The sequence below is a fragment of the Pinus tabuliformis genome, chromosome 2_2 (assembly GCF_031772625.1).
Source record: "Pinus tabuliformis cultivar Carrire ecotype Pingquan chromosome 2_2, CPIR1, whole genome shotgun sequence".
Classification (NCBI taxonomy): domain Eukaryota; kingdom Viridiplantae; phylum Streptophyta; class Pinopsida; order Pinales; family Pinaceae; genus Pinus; species Pinus tabuliformis.
In genome coordinates this window covers 190,863,683-190,884,965 of record NC_142300.1, presented here as the reverse complement: position 1 = coordinate 190,884,965, position 21,283 = coordinate 190,863,683, and the positions used below count along the sequence as shown (strand labels likewise).

General features: G+C 38.3%; 1 protein-coding gene across 1 annotated transcript in view; it reads left to right on the top strand.

Moving 5' to 3' along the window:
- The window catches only part of LOC149192039 (uncharacterized), a 51,987-nt gene extending 31,785 nt beyond the window's left edge, over window positions 1-20,202 (top strand). Inside the window, exon 3 of the mRNA XM_089404461.1 lies at window positions 20,097-20,202. Coding sequence (XP_089260587.1) covers window positions 20,097-20,187 — 91 coding nt within the window. The 3' untranslated portion in view covers window positions 20,188-20,202. The remainder of the gene's footprint in view (window positions 1-20,096) is intronic.
- Window positions 20,203-21,283: the final 1,081 nt, after the last annotated feature.

The window sequence follows — 21,283 nt, the reverse complement described above, 5'->3', positions numbered from 1 at the left end:
AGCCCTCCTTCTTGACTGCGTCTAGGGCTCATACTAGGGCTCCTTACCTTCTGCGTTTAGGGCTTCCTCTCTTAGATTTCTCTTCCACTAAAACCCAAAACAAGTGGAGAGAAATCAAGAGTGAAGTGTGTGTAGAAATGACTATCAAGTCACCTCTTTTTATACTAAAACGTTGAGCACATGTGGGTGTTATTTAGTTGCTGGCCGACCTTGACGAATTGTCCCGTAACACAAATAAATTCATATCTCCATGAATACTTATTGGAATCGGATGATCTTTAGATCAATCCTACACCTCTCGATGAGAGGAATCCAAGAAAAATATCAGTTGCCATAAATAAGATGACCCACATGGAGTTTGGCCCTAGTTGCCAATTTTAACACATATTCTGCTTCAACATTACTTAACACAATAAGATCTTGTTTTCTACTCATCCATGAAATCATTGCAGATCCCAAACTGAAACATCCACCGATAGTGCTTCTTCCATCAGTCTCACTACCACCTCAATCGGAATCGGTAAAACCTGTTAACTTTACTTCCTTTCCATTATACTTCAGACAATGATGTATTGTGCCACGTAGGTATCTCAAGATATGCTTGGCAGCTATCCAATGGTCATGACAAGGCTCCAACTAAAATTGACTAAGAACATTTACAACGAAACATATATCAGGTCTTGTATTTACCAAGTATATCAGAGAACCCAACAACTTGCGGTAGCTAGTAGGATCAAAGAGACTAGAGTTGTAGCGTCTTAACTTCTTAAGATTAGTGATCATGGGAGTAGTCATAGGCCTGGAATCCATCATATCAAATTTTTGCAACATCTTGATTATGTATTTACCTTGACTTAGGTATATCTCACCAGGTTTTTGCCAGACTTCCAAGCCCAAGTAGTAGTACATGAGTCCCAGATCTTTCATCTCGAATTCAATTGCCAACATTTTCTTTCATTTTAGTATTTTGCGCTCCACACCTGTAATAAACAAATCATCCACATATAATAGTATTATGATTGATTCATTCTTCACCACCTTTATGTAGAGATTTGCATCGACAAAACTTTTGACTAACCCAATTCTTAAGAGATATGCATCCATCCTTGCATACCATGCCCTAGGAGCTTGATTCAAGCCAAATAGGGCTTTCCTGAGTCCGCAAACATATGTATTTCTGCTATTTATTTTGAAGCCTTCCGGTTGTTCAATGTATACTTCGTAATGGTTCCATTTAGAAACGTTGTTTTGACATCCATTTGATGGATATTCCATCCCATAGTACCAACTAGCGAAACCAAAGATCTTATAGTAGTATACCTTGCAGTAGGAGCAAAGGTTTCTTCATAGTCTATACCCTTTTTTTGTGAGAAACCCACTGCAATGAATATAGATTTGTCTTTGTCTCTGCTTCATCAACAACATGTTTGATTTTGTAAATCCATTTTGAGGTAACAACCGATTTGTCACTTGGTTTAGGAACGATTTCCTAGACTCCATTTTTCAGGTTGGATTGATATTCTTATTGCATCGCCTTGTTCCATTCTTCTTGATGAGTAGCTTCTTCAAATGTAGTTGGTTCAACTTCTATGAATTTTGTCATGTATGCAACATATCTTGAATATCTCTTCAGTCTTTTGCTTTTTTAAAAAGATCCTTTAGTTGCTCCATGTCCTTTAGCGTCTTCAAGTGTAGCTTTTAACCATTTTGGCCTCTTCTTTGTTTCGGGAATGATTAAAAGTTGAATAGGTTCACTTGGTCCTTCTTCTTCTTCTTCTTGGTTTGTAGTTGTCTTGTCATGATGCTCTTCTTCTTCAAATAATGGTACATCTTCATCATCGGATTCGATTGGTATATCCTTGGATCTTTTGTAGGCATTATTTTCATCAAATATAACATCCTTGCTGACTTCAATTTTTCTTCCTTCCTTGATGTAGATTCTATAAGCCTTCGAAGAAAGTCTGTAACCAACGAAGATCCTTTCATGCTTTTAGAATCCAATTTCTTTCGCTTGTATTTTGGAACATGGATGTATGCAAGACACCCAAAGATTCGAAGATGGTCTACACAAGGCTTCTACCTTGTGAATGCTTCTTCCGGTGTCATATTATCAAGGATTCTATGAAGACTTCTATTTTGTATATATACTGTTGTCATTGCTACTTCTCCCCATAGAAACTTTGGTAGATCTTGATCAAATATCATAGTTCGTATGCATTCTTCAATTGTCTATTTTTCCTTTCTGCAACTCCATTTTGCTCAGGGTTGTAGGGAACAATGAGCTCCCTCTTAATACCAGTTTCTTTACAATATGCAATTAATTCTTTTGAAGTATGTTCCCCTCCATTGTCGGATCTCAACATCTTTATCTTTCTTTTAGTTAAGGTCACCACTTCGGATCTAAATTCCTTGAACTTTTCAAATACTTCGTCCTTTGTCTTGAGAAGATATAGCCACGTCTTTCCAGAGTGATCATCAATGAAGGTCATATAATAAAGATGGCCTCCAAGAGATTTGTTAGACATTGGACCACACACATCGGAATGAATGAGGTCCAAGATCTCCCTAGACTTTGTATCACTGCTTGTAAAAGGTTTCCTTGTATTCTTTCCCAAAGCACATCCCTTGCATACTCCTTTATGATCTTCCTTGATGTTGGGATGCCCTTTACCATTTGACTAGGTGAGGGTATTATCTTGTAATGAATATGCCCATATCTTCAATGCCATAGTTCGATAAGATTGATTTCCATGTGAACTAGGGCTTGAGGAGATGGTGTTATAACTCTATATAACCTTCCTTCACGAACTCCAATAACTTTTGCCTTTTCAATACTTGAATCCTTTCCCCAAACCAAAACTTAACCATCTACAAAGAAAATCCTATCTCCTTTATCTTCTAAACAAGAAATGGAAAGTAAATTCTTTTTCAAACTTGGGACATAAAGTATATTGTTGAGGTGTAGCTTTGCTCGACTTTCCAACTTCAGTGATGCAGATCCAAGGCCTTTGACTGTATCATTGTTCTTCTCCTAGCTCTACTACATGAGATGATGGTTCCTTTGATAGAGTATGAAGTTGTCCACTTTCTCCCGTCATATATCTTGATGCTCCACTACCAATGATCCATGCTTTGTCATCATCAAGAGTACCTGTAAGTGCAACCAAGAATCCTTCACTCTTGAATCTCCTAGATTGATTGTAGATGATCCTTCCAATCCATCTTCTTGCAATTCTCATGATATTGAATCCTATCTTCAAGTAACTTGCCATAGAGGGAGTAACCTTTTCTTCCAAGTCAACAAAATGATCTTCGACCTTCTTCGACCTTAGCTTTGATACCATGTTGAGAAATCAATGCTTATAGTGTTAGGATATTCCGACACATAGGAAATATTTAAGTATAACTTGGTCTAGTTAAGTATAATGTGGTTGTTAAGCATCTCGGTCTGGTTATGCACTAAATGTATCTTCTTCTTCTCATTCTCATGAGTGGCTCATTGATTCTGGAGCTTCTTATCACATGGCCAAAAACAAAGCCATGTTTTCTTCTTTAAATGATTGTAACACCAAAAATATATATGTTGGTGATGATATATCTCTTAGTGTTGCAGGGACTGGAACTATTCATCTAGACAATGGTCAATTTAATGATGTACAATGTGTTCCAACCTTATTTTTCAACCTTCTATCTGTATATCAGATAACTCATTCAGGTGAAGGTAAAACTGTTGAATTTTCACCTCACGATGTTGTAATTAAGGACCTAAGAGATCCTAGACAGATTTTAGCTACTGGCATTACTGATGATTCTACAAGGTTGTATAAGTTTAACAACTTTGGGTCATCAACACTTCCCTCGGTATTTGTTGCTCATAATGATGAAGTGAGCAAACTTTGGCATGAGCGATTTGGTCACTTAAACTATCGCTCCATTCAAAATATATGTAAAGAAAATATGGTGACAGGTCTTCCTATGGTATCTTACAGAGATGGTGTTTGTTCCGGATGTGTACTCGGAAAACATCATCAGGATAGTTTTGAAAAACGTGTCGCTTGGCATGCCTCAGCCCCTTTACAGCTTGTGCATAGTGATTTATGTGGTCCACTTCCAATTGTTTCATTCTCTGGCTACAAGTATTTCTTAACTTTCATTGATGATTTCTCCAGACGCACTTGGGTATACTTCTTAAAACTCAAGACTGAAGTATTTAACATGTTCTTGGCCTTTAAGGCCTTTGTGGAGAAACAATCTGGACATCAAATTCTTAAGATAAGATCTGATAATGGCGGAGAACATGTTAACAACAAATTCATCAACTTTTGCACTAAGCATGGATTTCAAATGCAACATCTTGTTCCATATACTCCACAACAACATGGTGTAGCTGAAAGGAAGAATCACACCTTAAAGGAAATGGCTAATTGTATGCTTCAATCAAAGGACTTAATCTTAATTTTTGGGCAAAAGCAATTAACTGTGCAACTTACATAGTAAATCACACTCCTACTAAGGTTTTAAAGAATATCACTCCAGAAGAAGCATGGAGCTCAATTAAACTAGATGTAAGTCACTTTTGTGTTTTTGGAAGTGAAGCATGGGTCCATATTCCAGATGAGAAACATAAACCTTTAGAACCTAAGAGTGAAAAATGTATTTTTGTTGGATATTCTGAAGATGTCAAAGGATATAGACTTATTCCACTTAAGTCCAAAAATATTATCATTAGAAGAGATGTAAAGTTTGCTGAAAATATATTGGCCTAGGAGCCTAGTTCGGCGGATGTGCCACCTCCCTCTATCTCTTCTACTTCTGAAAACATTTCTTCTTCAGATGATGAGAGCGAGGATGACAATCCTCCCCCACCTTCTCAGGATCCTCCTTCAACTCCTCAGCTTCCAAAATGGGCCCGTGCTACTCAGGATGCAGCAGGTGCTCTTGCAGGTGATCCTACAGATCAACGATGTACACGTTCTCAGGTAGATAGAGCCTCTTCTTTACTGGCTCAAATTTCAGCGAATCATGATCCTGACACCTTTGCAGAAGCTTCAGGCCATCTAGATTGGGACGCAGCTATGAATGAAGAATATCGTTCATTATTAGCACAAATGATACATGGGATCTTGTTTCTCTTCCAAAGGGAAGAAAACTTGTTAGATGTAAATGGGTTTACAGAACCAAGTTTGGACTCGATGGAAAAGTTGATAAACATAAAGCTCGTCTTGTTGCTAAGGGTTTTTCACAAGTTGAAGGCATTGACTATACTGAAACCTTCTCCCCTGTTGCCAAAATGAACTCTATTTGCCTTGTTCTTTCCCTTGCTGCTTCTTTCAAATGGGAAGTCCATCAGATGGATGTTAAATCTACCTTCTTGCATGGGGACTTGCATGAAGAAATCTATATGGAACAACCTCCTGGCTTTATACAAATAGACTCCAACCTTGTATGTGGGCTTAAGAAATCCCCTTATGGTTTGAAGCAAGCCCCTAGGGCTTGGTATGCTAGAATGGATAGCTTTCTTTTAGATACTGGCTTTTCTAGGTGTCATTCTGACAATACTGTCTACACCAAGAAAGTGGGTAAGTCCCTTATCATTCTTGTTCTTTATGTTGATGATCTTATCCTTACTGGTAAGTGATCCCAACCTTATAAACCATGGGAAGTCTAGCCTTAAAAAGAAGTTTGAAATGACAGACTTAGGACACTTGCATTATTTCCTTGGTCTTCAAGTCTTGCAATCCAAGGAAGGTATTTCCCTTCCCCAGTCCAAGTATGCTTGTGATCTTCTACACCACTTTCACATGGAAGACTGTAAGCCATCCCCTTCTCCCTTTCAGTCTGGAGCCAAACTTTCAGTCACTTGTACTTCTCCTGAAGTCGATGCTACCTTATACCGTCAGCTTGTAGGAAAACTTTTGTATCTGACCCATACACGTCCTGACCTTTCCTTTGCAGTTTGCTGTTGGCCTTATTGCTCGGTTTATGCAAAACCCACATGAAAGTCATTGGAAAGCAGCTAAAAGAATACTTCGTTATGTTCGAGGTATAGTTCAGTTTGGGATTCATTACAGTGCAGAAGCATCTCCTTTATTGGTTGGTTTCATTGATTCCGATTAGGCTAGTGACCCTAATGATCCGAAGTCTACTGCAGCTTATGTGTTCACTCTTGGTTTTGGACCTATTACATGGGCTTGCAAGAAACAAAGTGCCATTTATCTTTCTTCAGCAGAAGTAGAGTATCGTGGCGCCGTAGAAGCTAGTAAGGAAGCCTTGTGGCTTTGTCAAATCCTGTCAGAGTTTGGCTTTCAGCAGCAACATCCGACTACACTTTGGTGTGATAATCAAAGTGCCATTCAACTATGCAAAGATCCAGTCCAACATCAATGCAACAAACACATTGAACTACACATGCACTTCATGATAAAGCTCATTCATGACCATGTTCTTGAAGTACAATATTGTTCAACTGATGATCAAGTCGCAGACATCTTTACAAAGGCTCTCACAGAGGTGAAGTTTACTAAACTTCGATTTATAGTTGGAGTTCAGGAAGTTGTCACTAAGGGGGGATAGGCTCTAATGCCTCCTTCCTTCTCCTATTGTGTCATATTTGTACATCCTTCAATCCTATCCCAAGTTGTTCTTAAGTGGGGATGTTAGGATATTCCGACACATAGGAAATAGTTAAGTACAACTTGGTCTAATGTAGAGTTAGGTAAAGTGTGTTTCTTTACTGTGTACTTTTGTAACTTACAATCCAGCGATCACGATATGTTCTAGACATGAAGTGATCTGACGGTTCATTCTCTCCTCGGTATTACTGACACTTGATTCGTGGCTTAACACCCGATTGGTCCATGATCTCTATTTAAAGAGCATGGAGGGTCATTTGTAGGGTGACCGTTCATGAGAGAAGCTTATGCAAATTTTCTTTCTTTTATTAATAAATTGCCTGAAGTGGCCGTGTTGGCTCAGGTCGTGGACTGTATCCCTCTTTGAGGGTTTTAACCATGTTAAAAATACGGGTGTGTTGATTCGTGATCTGTTTGTGAGCAGTGTCATTTGGTGTTCTATCTGAGGAACTTACCCTGTAAATTCCTACATATAGGAATTAGGGTTTGATTCCTCTTTCTTGATAATTACTTGTGAATTATGTTGGCTCCTTTTACTTCTTAGTTAGTTTGTCTTTCATTAAGCAATTACCAAATTATATGTAAATGAAAACCACAAGAACAAGAGACACAAGATGTAGGTGCTCAGCCAACTAAAAACCCTTACATGGGGAAACCCAGTCAAAAACTCTTCCATCAGTGGATTCAAATCAAGATGAGACACTTCCAGACTTCTTAGACCTAGACAAAGACCTCCTCCAACCACTAAGTCAACTCTTCCCTTCAATAGATAATCCTTGACAAAATCTCCAAGTGACAGCTCCCCAGCAACAACTTCAATCTAGAATTTCGGCATCTTAGCAACAACTTGAGTTTAGAATTTCGACACCCTAGCAGCAAAACTTCGACCCCCAACAACAAAATTTCAGACCTGCAGTAGACACAAAATTTCGGCCCTAGCAAATGCCCAGAAATTTCACACGGGCGAGAGATAGATAGCATAGAAACTCAGAGTAGGTCTTCCCAGCAAATTTCGTCCTTCTCCAGCTACTTCACTCTCTTTTCTGCCTCTCTTCTTTGAAGTTCGAACTTGTTGAGTGAATGCTCCAAATAGGTCGAATTGCCTCTCTTTATATAGCCTTTCTCTTGGGTCGAATTGCCCTAATGTAGGCCGACTTCATGGGAAGAGGGCCAACTTGGCGTGGAGGTGACAAATAACCTTTTTGACTCGAAAATAATTATTTTACATGATACAAAAGTCCAAGAAGGGTCTAATAAAAATGAAAATGACTTTAATGACTCAAGACACAACATAGAAGCCTTAAAAGGAGGCTTTGACCTAGAAAACATTGACCCAAGCATGAAACCCATGCTTTAATAAGTCATTTTCTTTAATAATAAATTTTTGTTTGACAAGTACAATTATGAAGACCGACACTAGTTACATTCTTCAACAAAGGCTTGGTGAGTATGTCAACTATCTAATCATCAGTCGCAATATGATGGAGTCTCACTACTCCTATTTGCACCATATCCTAGATATAGTGATATCTAATCTCAATGTGCTTGGACTTGTCATGGAACATGGGATTTTCTGCAAGTCGAATCCCACTCTTATTGTCATAGTATATTGCTATCGTATCTGGTACATGCTCAAACATCTCTCCAAAGAGGTTCCTTAGCCATACTGCCTCATAGTTAGCCATGCTTGCAGCAATGTACTCGACTTCAGCCGTGCTAAGGGCTACAAACTTATGTTTTATGCTCATCTAAGATATCATGCCAGATCCAAAACTCAAGCAACATCCAAATGTGCTCTTTCTATCAGCAAAGTTACCAACCAAATTAGCATCAAAGTATCCATGTAGTGTCACATTTCCGACAGGATATCTCAATCCAAGATTCATGGTCCCATGCAGGTATCTCAACACATTCTTTGCAACAATCCAGTGTGCATGTGATGGCTCAATCATATATTGGCTCAGGGTATTGACCGCAAAATGTATGTTTGGACAAGTGTTCACTAAGAACATCAGTGCCCCAATCAGTTGTCGATACTCAAAAGGATTTGCCAAATCAGGTCCTGCAGCTTCACCACATAACTTCTTGAAATTCATTTCCATTGGTGTATTCATGGACTTACATTTTGTCATACCAAATCTTTCCAATAGCTTGACAACATATTTTCTTTGAGAAAGGAAAATAAAATCTCACCAGGTCTCTGCCATACCTTGGCCTAGAAAGTAGTGCATCAAATGAAAATCTTTCATTTCAAACTCAGAAGCTAACTCCCTCTTACACTAGAGGATAAGAGGTTCTCCACTTGTCAAGAATAAGTCTTCAACATATAATACCAAAATCAAAGGCATATCTTGGACCATTTTGAAGTAGAGATTTGGATCAACATTGCTTCTGGTAAAACCAAGCTTCATCAAGAAGCTATCAATGCGGGCATACCAAGCTCTTGGGGCTTACTTCAATCCATAGAGAGCTTTCTTCAGTCTACACACAAGTTTTCCTGTCATGTTCTTCAAAGCTTTGCGGTTGCTCCACAAATACTTCTTCCTTGAGGAAGCCATGTAGAAAAGTGTTTTTCACATCCATTTGATGAAGTGTCCACCCCTGGCTAACAACTAGAGCCACAATAGATCAAATGGTAATATATTGGGCAACAAGTGCAAAAATCTCATCATAGTTTACTCCCTCTTTTTGAGAGAAACCTCTAGCCACAAATCTAACTTTATTTTTTTCAATACTTCCATCTGCACCATGCTTAATTTTGTACAACCATTTGGAAGTCACAACAGACTTCCCTTTAGGCCTTTAGGCCTTGCAACTACTTCCCATACATCATTATGTATGATAGACTCATATTCATCGGACATAACATCTTTCCATACTTGATCTTTCACCGCTTCTTCAAAAGTGCATGGTTCAGCTTGTATAATGTTGCTCATGACTACAACGTATCCCTGGAACCGACATGGTTTCTTGCTTTCTCTGAGGGTTCCTTTGGGGGCAATATGTCTATTAGCATCTTGTAAGTGTCACAAAGCCAAATGGTCTCTTCCTAGCAAGAGGGTCACATGGAGGAGGATCCAAGGGATCCATGGGTTCATCAACACGATCAGGCTCAGGCCCAGGATCTTCTTGTGTATCCAAGGCATCATCTTGTCTTTCAACATTAGCAGGAGGAGGAGTGTCTTTGGCTTTTCCAAGAGGCGGATTTTCATCAAATGTTACATCCTTGCTAAACTCTATATTTTTTTGACTAGGGACGTATATTTTGTAAGCTTTAGAATTTTCACAATAACCAACAAACGTACCTTTCTTACTTGAAGCTTCCAGCTTGGTCCTCTTTTCCTTTGGCACATGAAAGTAGACAGGGCAACCAAAGATCTTTAAGTGCCCAACCTCGGGCTTTTCACCAATGAAGACTTCTTCAGGAGTCTTGTTGTTTAAGACTCGGTGTGGAGATCTATTTTGGACATAGACAACAATGTTAGTAACTTCTCCCCATAAAAACTTTGGTAGCTTTTGATCGTGCAACATAACTTTGATTGCTTTCATGATAGTTCTGCGATTTCTTTCAGCCATACCATTTTGTTCTGGGTTATATGGTATGGTGGTCTATTTTCTGATTCTAGCTTTTTGGCAAAAGTCATTGAAATCATTTGAAGTGAACTCTCCTCCGTTGTCAGATTTGAAGATTTTGATCTGCTTTCCAATTTTCTTTTCTTCTAGAGCCTTGAAGTCTTTGAACATGCCAAATGCTTGACCTTTGCTTTTTAGAAAGAAAATCCATGTCTTGTGAAAAAAATCTTCCACAAAGATTATATAATACAAGTAGCCACCAAGAGAAGTCACAGGCATAGGTCCACATAAATCAGAATGTATAAGGTGAAGTAATTGACTGGTTTTGCTTTTGCTTGAAAGGAATGGTCCCTTTACATGCTTTCCACTTGCGCACCCTTGGCAAACTCCATCGTGATCCACTATAATCTCAAGCATCCCAGAAACTATCTTTCTCACATGAGACAAAGCTTTATAGTACAGATGAGAAAACTTTCGATGCTACAATTCACATTGATGATTACTATCATGAATCAACACATGGATTGGTCTTCCATTAATTTTATAAATACTTTCAAATCTTGATCCCAGAGTGAAGGCATCTCTCATGCTAGATTTCATTGGCCAAGTGAAAACTTTTCCATTTATAAAAACAACTTTCATTCCTTTGTCTTTTAAGGCAGATATAGATACAAGATTTTTTTTCAAACCAAGTACATACAAAACTTCTTGAAGAGATAAAGTTTTACTTTGATCCAAATGAAAAGAATCAAAACCAGATCTCTTTATAGGATATGTAGAATTATCTCCAAGTATAATTTTCAGATTCGTTTCCCTCTCAACCAGATTTGAGATAACTTCTTTATAACCAATAAAGTGTCTTGAAGCACCACTATCAACCAACCAGCTATCACAAGAATCTGTAGGAGAGGAACTAGAAAGAGTAGAAACGAGAAAGTATTGTGATTATGTTTCAAATGCATTATTATTATACCTTGGGTTCCTTGAAATATTGGAAGAACAATAACTTTCTTTACGAACAATCTTCTCTTCTTCTACTATAATTAGCGGTGAAGTTGTTGCTACGATTGTTGTGGTTGGATCTTGGTGCACTTTTATTTTTTGGCCAATCACGGGCATAGTGGCCATGCTTATGGCAACTGTAACATCCATTTATAGGAACTATTGGATCTGGGAGCAGGCTTTCTTGAAAAGTGATGACCTCTTTTTCCTTTCTGCTTCTTGTCTTGGACAACAAAGGCAGTAGGTTCTTCCTCTTCATGTTTGGGAATTCTTCCTCTAGCAATCATTCTGGCCTCTTCTTGACTGCACTTTCCAAAGAGCTCATCAAATGTGGGACACTTATCATTGTTGTTGATGGTAGTAATAAAAGTTTCCCAAGTTGGAGAAAGATCTCCAAGCGTAATCAACACTAGCTCTTTATCAAATACAATTTCACCAGTAGTTGACGGTTGATCCTTGATTTTAGATATCCTCATGAAACATGATTGAATGGTCTCTCCTCTGTTCATCTTAATGTCCTTGAGTTGATTCTTCAAAGCAAACATTTGTCTCAAGTTGTTTACTTATTACGTTCCAATCAGCTTGTCATACATTTCCTTAGATTTCTTCAACTTGGAGACATAGGTGATGAGATGGTCTCTAAGAGAATAAGAAATAATCTTCTTAGCCTTGACTTCTCCCTTCTTGTATCTGGCCTTGACAACAACATTTGAATTTTCTGGTGGTTCTGCTACCACACCTTCCACATATTCCAATACATTATGTTCTTCAAGAGTAATGTCCAATCTTGCCTTCCGTAGACCAAAATTCGAAGCATCATTCAACTTCTCTTCATTCTTGAAGTAAGAAGAAGACATCTCGATCAAGTCAAATAAATTTTAGCAACAAGTAAGATCTTTTTAAAGGAGTGATATCTCTTATATTCTTGGGCTTGTCTTCACCAAAGCTCTGATACCATGTTGAAATTCTGATGTTTTATACTATAACAATTACTTATTACAAAAATTTCTTCTGCCGCAATATCAATTATGCAATTGTAGATAGAACATAAACCAAATGCACAATAGAGGATAGCCAAGAACAAAATGAGACTCGGAGAATTTAGGTCCAATGACCAGGCAAAACCCCACAAGGGGAAAAACACAACTCGATTTTTCTTATATTAGATATCAATTGTTCAACGGAGATACAGAGTACAATGAGAGATCAAGAGAATGAGTAAGTTCACCCAAATTTGAACAAGCTGAAGCATAAAGATCATTGGTAGCAACAGCAGATGCAAACACTGAATCAACCTTCCCTTCAACTGAATCAACACTGAAACATTAAATCAACCTTGGCTCACCAAGTCTTACTCTTACTTTCCAAGTCTCTCTCTCACAATCTTCTTCAAGTCTCTCCAACTCTCTCTCTCTCAAGTTCGAATTCTTCTTTCACAACGCACAAGTAGTAAGGTGAGATGATATGAGACACATATATATAGGAGGTGCAATGAATTCATGCCATAAAGGAGGTACAACTCGCATGCCATGAGGTAGGTGCAACGCATGCCTTTTTGGGAAGAGTAACTTATGCCATTATGGAGAGGCAACGCATGCCTTAGAGAAGTGTAACTTATGCCATTAAGGAGTGTCATCATTTTAGGAGAGAAATATATGACTTAAATGAGGAGAGTGTAACATATGCATTAATGAGAGTGTAAGAGGAATCTTTCATGACATGCCTTTAATGAGTGTGTAAGAGAGTGTAATGTAGTGCTATTTGAGTCATCAAGGAGAGAGGTGCAAAGTGATTGAGTGTCATGAAAGAAAGGGGACTTGAATTTCCTTTTGATAATATCATAGTAGCATAAAGGATAATAATAATAATAATAATATTGATGATTAAATCAAAATTCAACTATTGGGATTGATTAATGATAAGTTTAAGTGATTTTCCATCAACTATACTTGATTACCAATTGATGCAAGGTGATTTACTATTTTTGAAAAGTCATATTTGAGATACTAGACATGATTTTTTAATTTTAGAAAGTCACTCTAGAATTGTCAAAATGAGCTTTTATTAAAGGAAATTCATCTCTGAGCTGCTGATTTTCAACACCTCATAAATAAAATGTGGACATAAATAACGAGAGCCAAGTTGCCATTAGGAGTTTATAGGAATTATTCACACTTGCCATTTAAAACTCCACTATTAATCAAAGGCTTCCTCATCTAGGAAGACTATCATTTTTTGAACAATGTATAAAATAACCCCTCTGTTCAAAATTCTAACTCTAGTATGTGTATTCTACACTATCATCAAAGAAAAAGTTGAAGCCCTTATCTTCCTCCACTTCTAGTCCACACATTCCATTTTTATGCCAATGTCCTCCTGAGAATCATTTACTGTCACTTCTGTTGCTAATATTTGTGGGCTACAAATTGGGCTATTTTGTTAAGTGGGAAAACCATGATATTTGGAACATTTTTCATTGAGTTTATTTTGTCACTAGCATTTCCAAGGGCAAATCTTGGCCATGTGATGGTAGATTCAAGATTCATGAAGGAAAATGTAGTAGATCCAAATTGTGCGAGGACAAATTTGGGTTTTGTGACGGCAATTGCAATAGATCTGAACTATATGAAGAAAGATTTAGGTTGCTTGTGGGGCGATTTATTCTTTGTGAGGGTAGATGCAACAAATCAAAGTTGTGACAGAAAATCTAGGTTGTGTGAGGTAAGTTGGTAGCATGCTGTGATTTGAGCTACACAAAGGCATTTGTGGGATTTGTGAGGGTGAATGTTTAGGTCCTACTATGGCAACAAGCTTTGGGGATGTCTTATGCTCATAGAATCTTTGGGGTAGTACTTGCTACTACATGAGACTGGATTTGTCACCAAAGGGCAATTGAATTGTTCAGGCAACAAGGCTTGCAGGGTGTAGAGGCCCAATAATCATTGGATTGACAAGCTCTTAGATGAATTTGTGTGCAAATATCCAAGTTGGTGGCTAAATTCATTTGGTAAACATGCTACCAAAATAAAATAGAATGCCTTCTCTGTCTTGTGAATTTTTTCCTCTTTGCACATAGTTCTTTTGTACAGTTGATTAAAATTCAATATCCTACATCCAATCCTAGGGATTGGCATGATTGAACTTGTGTTGCTTGTAGTGATGACAGATCTTGCAGTCAGCTTTGGAACCTTGGAATTCTCTCTATTACTAACTCTAGGTCTCGTAGGGTCCTTCATGGTTGTCTTTCCTCAAGTCATTAAATGTTCATACACTACTCCCTAATTTTTCATCATTGTAATTAGTTTTCTTTTGAATAAACATCTCCCTTTGACTGAAATTTTTAGAATATGTCCATAGAATGCTTCAGTGAAACAAGGGTTGCAAACGTAGCCTTCACAAGCACTATCAAAGCTAATTTGAGTCGACTATCTACCAGAATACCCATAAGTTTAGAGTGCCATCATAAAGGTTAACCATAAATACATAACAAAAGCAATCCATGAGACATGACAAGATAATGGCTGAAGGTCCAAGCATAAACACAGTGTCATTAAGATGCAACCAAAACTATCAGAACTGGATAGTCAACCCCAGAAACTGAAATCAGACTGGAAGTGGACATAAACAGAAACAAAAATCATATTAATCAGAACCTTTCAAATCATCAAGACTAATTTTTGATCATGATCTTAATCCATTAGGTATCAGACAAAATGGACCACCAAACCGATCGACCAAAAAATGCATATAAAACATTCAACTTTTGAAAAAAAAAATCATGTATCCATGTGAATCCAACCATTATACAAAAATATGCAAAGTTTCTCATGTATATAGCGAGTAAGGGTGCATATACCCAAAATAGTATCGAGTGAAATCCGTAACTAAATCAAAATACATCAAAAAACAGGCTCTAAATGGGCTCTAGAGTCCAAAAATAAGCATAGTACTAATTAATAACTATAAGGAAGCCTCTAGACTCTACAATCTAATCATATGAGAGAATTAACTGAATCCTCATCATCTACATCATTAACATGACTAGACTCAAAAATGGGATTTTGGCTTGATTCCCCTGGCCCTGAAGGTACTCATCCAACAACAATATTCAAATCCTCTTTAGATTGCATTGCAGGGGGACTTAGGGTTACGTTTAGCATTTAACTTTTTTTTTTAATCGATTATTTTCAAAAAATTTAAGTGACCCCCATTGTCACTTGTCTGGTTAGGTATGGAACTGATCGAGTTTGACATTTATTACCATTTCGCTACGTACTACGAACCATATCGGATTGGAGCATTCAATCAAACCAGTACAACCTCATAACTGGTTGGACCGACCAATTTTGTCGGTTCTGGTAACATTGGCTACAATAGGGAGTAGTCCAACATCAAGCGGAGGATCATCATTATCACTGGGGGTTGGACCCAACCAGTACCAATGGACTAAGCTTTCACTACAATCGGATATTGGCCATTATTAGCCCGCTTAGGAGGTTTCCCATTCTCCAATGTTGTGAAAGCTAATGTTAGAAACTTATCACTGTTTTGCATAGGAGGAGGCGGCCAATTGTGCCTCCTTTGCGTACTCTCCTAAACAACAACCAATAATGAGGAGTCCTCAGATCTCTGTGATTGGTAGTGTTACCACCATTTTAACAGGGGTGTCCATCCCTTATCATGATCAGCATGCTTGCATATTTCTGTTTTTTTGAACAACTTCTGGTGGATGAAGCATCATTTATTACTCCTGAAAGCTTTTACTATATTCCATTCATTTCTCTTGAGGTGCCCCAGCAAATAATTATGGTTATGGCCTTTTCATGCTCAATTATATGTTCCTGAGAGAAGCTCCTGCAACATTTAGCCTTCCACAGTTAGCGAACATTGCATATTTTCTTACAAGTGACTGGTTTGTTCCGGCTGAAGCTTCAATTGTTATCATATCTGTCAACTCAGTTACAAACTTCATAAAAAGTTATCTAGCATTGGACCAATGCTAAGTTATGATACAGGTCAGCAGTCTTATAAAGCAGCACAAAGTGACACTGGGACAAGCATGGAAGTAGAATTTGTTTTGGAAGATTATTCTGTTAACTGAAGATATTCTGAAAATTCTGTTCTACTTATAGATTTAAACAAATTTCTTTGTGCCATTTGGATAAAGTTACCGATCAAACATCTGTATCCAGACAGGAATGATACATTTCCCAACATTATATGTACTGTTAAAGTTGCTGGGCCTCAATATACAGGGGGTGTTGCACACAGTAAAACGGCACTTCAAACACAGGCTTGTGAATCTGAGAAGGGGGTTGTTGTTCCAAATAATTTGACTTCCCAGCTTGAATTTTCTCTAAGAACTAAGGGATAGAGAAGTGGAAATGTGGCCTGGAGAGTATGGGAAACAGAAGACAAATAGACAAGGCTGTAGCTATGATGAGAAAATTAGAATTAAAAGACTTTTCTGTTCTCAAACCCTGATTCATTATGCAATATTGTAAGTTGTTGTCCTTGAAGAAGATCAGACCATTCCAGATGACGAGGGCATGCGAAGACCTTGAACCACCAAAGCTGTATAGGCATTCAAAGGTGCCTTTGAGGAAGCTGAGGCAGAGACAACTAAAGCTAAAGGGCGCGAAGCATTTCAAAAGAGAAACGATCAGCCTTGAACAGCCAGCAAAGGAAGAAGAGGATGAGACAGACTCTGGCTTAAAGTACAACGCGAAAAAGTGCTTTTCTTTCAAGCAAAATATTATAATAGTTGAGAACTGATACAGGCTGTTAGATTGAAAAAATCTCCAATGTGGGGTTCGACATTCGATTGCTTGAGAAACTCTCTAGGTGACGTAAGATTCGTGCTTGATAAAGCCATCTCGGCAGGGGACGATCCCTCATAGATCAGGGAGATTCCGAGTTGTTTCACAAGTTTATTTTAGTATATAAAAATAAAAAAAATGAAATTCCAAAAATATGTCAATAACTAAATAGAAAATCTTAATAATTATGAAATGTATATGTAAAGACTAAATATGATCATCATTACATATTAGACTATTATCATTTGACATTGTGCAATGTTCCTTCTAAATTCATTAGACTATTATCATTTGACAGTATGCAATGTTCCTTCTAAATTCATCATTTGGCATGACACAAGGCACATTTAAATTAAATTAATAAATTCATCATTTGACAATTGACATTATGCAATGCACACGATAACAAGTAAATTCATCATATGACAATGACATGAACATTATGTTGAAGTCTAAAATAGCCATATAATATTAAACTAAAATTAAACATAGAAAGCATTGAGCAATGAAATACTAGTAAATTTCTAAAAAAATACTAAATAATACTAATAAATACTAAGTCTTAAGTTTTAATATACTTTAAGTTTTTTCATTTTGTTATTATTTTTATTTTATTTAAGTTTTTTATTTTGTTATTGTTTTCATTTTATTTGTTAAGTTTTTTTTTTTTTGGTTTAGGTGTCAGCTTCGGTAGGACCTTCTCATTTTCGAGTTTTTACATGTACGTTATTCACCCCATTTCCGTGGAGGGTAGCACAAGAATCGAACCCAAGATCTCCGGTTCGGTGAGACTTCATTTCCACGGCCATTGCCACTTGAGCTACCCCATGCGAACGTTAAGTTTTAAATTTTAATATAATATAATTTATTTTAAAAAACAAGTTTTATTTTTTAATATAGTTTCATTTTAATTTTTAATTTTTTAATTTTTTTCATATATTTAGATTTGTTTTGTTTTTGTTTTTGTTTTTGTTTTTAATGTTTTATAAAAATTATTAGACAAAAAATGGGGGGGCGTCCCCCCGATGCCCCCCCCCTTGCGTCCCACCCGCATCCCCCCAACGTCCCCCCAACGTCCCCCCTGCAAAGGAGTCGCGTTTCGTTGCCAGAAAAACATCCCCCCAGAGTTTCCCCGAGTTTCCCCAAAAAGGGGACGTGGGGGAAACATTTCCCCAGAAGTTTCCCCATCCCTGGAGCGTGGGGGAGCGTCAGGGCACGTCCCCTAGCCTGGGGGACACGTCCCTGTGGAACACTGGAATTTTTAAGGGTTTAACTTTTAATGCATTCAGGACCACCACAAGGCAGGGTAAGATCAATCCACTAAAGGACAACAGTCACATGGAAGGCAATGTCACAGACACAAGTTTTCACATCCCCTTTTTAGTTTGTGGGTGTGGAGTAGTCACTGAGTCTCTTTACAAGGCAAACCCTCAAGGGGGTTCCCTTAGTAAATGCTTGGTTTATTTTATGCCATAATCAACCTGTTACCCACCATTTTGTGGGTGATATCCTTAGGAGAATTTTTTTCGCCTAGATGCTCTTCAGACGGTAGCCAACAACCCCTTGCAGCCAGCGACTAGCTCGTTGTGCCATTTCTCTGCCACCCGAGCCAACCATGTGGTCCCTCACCCATTTTCCATGATCATATGTTTGAAGGTGGGCCTTCCGAGCCTAAAGGCATGCCTTGTCATTTGGTAATTGAGTATTGTAGTTTTTTTATCATGGACACTTATGGACATGGATTAATGGGGGGATTAGACAAAAATAATGGGTTAGGTCTGTGCTCTTGTCCCTTAGACCTCTTTTGGATGTTAACCTTGGACCCTAGCCCCGTGGGATCTCTTTTACTGACTTGGGCTCCCTCATCCATATATATTACTCCCTTTTCGCTCATTATAACCCCATTCAGCATTTCTCCCACATGGGTCCACATTCCTCCACTGGGTCAACATAGGGTTAGCTTTTCCTTTCCCCTTTGCCCACACCTTAGGTCAGGCTTGGAATGATGCCCGGAGGTTGATGCAGCGGAAAAGAATAGCAAAAGCATAATTGGCTACATTCAATAGGAATATGTACCACAAAATGCAAAAGATGGCTGAGACAAACACATTTAGCATGTGTGCAAAAGCCAATACATGAGATCTACCCCATCATCATGGTCATCACCCTGGTTCCTACAGGCCCTAGATGAGCCTCCTTTATCATTTAGGAATCCATGATTGTCCCAACCCTTGTGGGCAATGAACTGCCCTACCTTAAAGGGGGTATCCATTGCTATATCTCACACATCATGCTCTTACCCCTTGAGCCCCGAGCAGTCAATTAAAGAAAAATAGTAAAAGACATATAAATAAGGGTGGAAAAATCAAGGCCGAGGCACCTCATGTTACCACAATTTCTCCCTTCAATAAATTATATACCCAAGTGTGGGCTTCCCTTTTACTAGCTACCCTTGTACCCTAGCATGTGGCCCAAGGCTGCCCCTTTTCATTCCCTACTCCATTCACCTCTTTATCACGTACCACCACTGTTTAAAGGATGTACCTTGGACATACTATCCCCTTTAGAAGTAGAGACCACCTAATTGGATACTTGGTGAATCCCACTTGGATCTCGGAGACATTAGCACATGCCAAAGCCAATTATGGAAGGGCATGCCATTATGAAGTCCCCTCTTGTTGTCCATGGTTTGTAAGTTAATTTACTCGATTTCCTTGATGACTTGTTGTACTGCAAGGCTAGAGGATGCATTGGATCTTTTGCAGGATTGCAGGTGGTTTCCATCTTGGGTTTGGTCTCCCTATATGGGGTCCTAACCCTCTAGAGGGCTACATTGGCACATGTAGGGTGTGCGTTGAGAGCCATGGGCCTCCATATCAGTAGACAACATTCCATGGATCCCTAGAGACGTTCAAAGATTACTCTAGATTCACCATTAGAGGAGGAAGATGCACCTGGTTCACCTTTGCCCAAACAACCCTACAGTTATACCATGCACTTGGCAAATGAACTTGTATGCTGATGTGGCATCATTTAAACCATCATCTGAGCCCTTGCAAATGGTCTACAGGCATCTTCGACTTACATGGAGACCCATGAGGAGCACCAAAGGTTTATTATGTGGAGAACAAGGGGCCAACCCCTTGTCCATCACTTTTTGAAGTCTTATTCATCATTATGTCACCTATGGACTTCATCAGCCTTCTTAGAGAGCCCAACAATATGTATTATTGATCATTTGACTTCTTGAGAGGCTTGTTATTTGGTTTATGAGCTAGTTTGGTGGGCTTGTCACCAAAAGTTAGTTATTTGCACATTATTTTTTATTTTAGGGGCTAATGTAGGCTTAAATAGCTAAATCGAACAAATTAGAAGTGTATAAATATAAATGATGAGAGTTCATTTTTCATCATCACTTTGTTTGGACTTGTATCTCTCTTGAGATTTTTGCTACTCCTTGGTGGATGAAATTTTGGAGCATGGATGAATTTTGATGTATGGATTGTCTTTTCTTACTTTGGAGCTTCATGATTGACAAGTTTATTGGTGGTTGGATATATTCTCTTACATGTAAGTACAAATCTAATGCTATTTACTCTTTTACTTTGTCACATCCATTGATGATGAGATTTTTTCTATACTAGGGCTAGTTGCTGCATGCATTTACTTTGAAATTGTGGAATTATGTTTCTATATAACATATCTCTATGTATGGGCCATGTATGTTGAACGAATTCTCCTAGGGATAATTCTATGTTTGAATTTATCTTGACAAGCCACCTTACCTTGCAAAACGAAGTATAAAAGCTTTTAAGGTCACTCTCCTTTTCCCTAATGACAAGCAAAGTTGATCTTAGAGCCTCCTTGACCTAGAAACGAAGTCCATTTTCATATTTGTCTTGACTCTAATCTCCCCAAAGGATTAGGCATTGGTCTACCATAAGGTGATCACTTAAAGAATTATTTTTCTTCACCTCTCTTTCTTTATAGGTCTAGCCACATTAGGGCTCATAGGGCATCATTTTCTCGACAAACCACCCATAGAAAAACTTCAATCTCTTGGCCTCTACTGCACTGGTGTCTCTCCTAGGCCTCCTCCAAATTTGAGGGAATTTCGATAGTGGGGTTGTGAGATATCCCAAGCCCTAGCCTCGAGATTGGTTTTTGCCCTAAGTTTCCCTAGGCTAGTTCCTCATAGGGATCATTTTGCACCTTTGAGTGAAAATCACTTCTTTGATCCCCTTCTCCTCCTTGTTT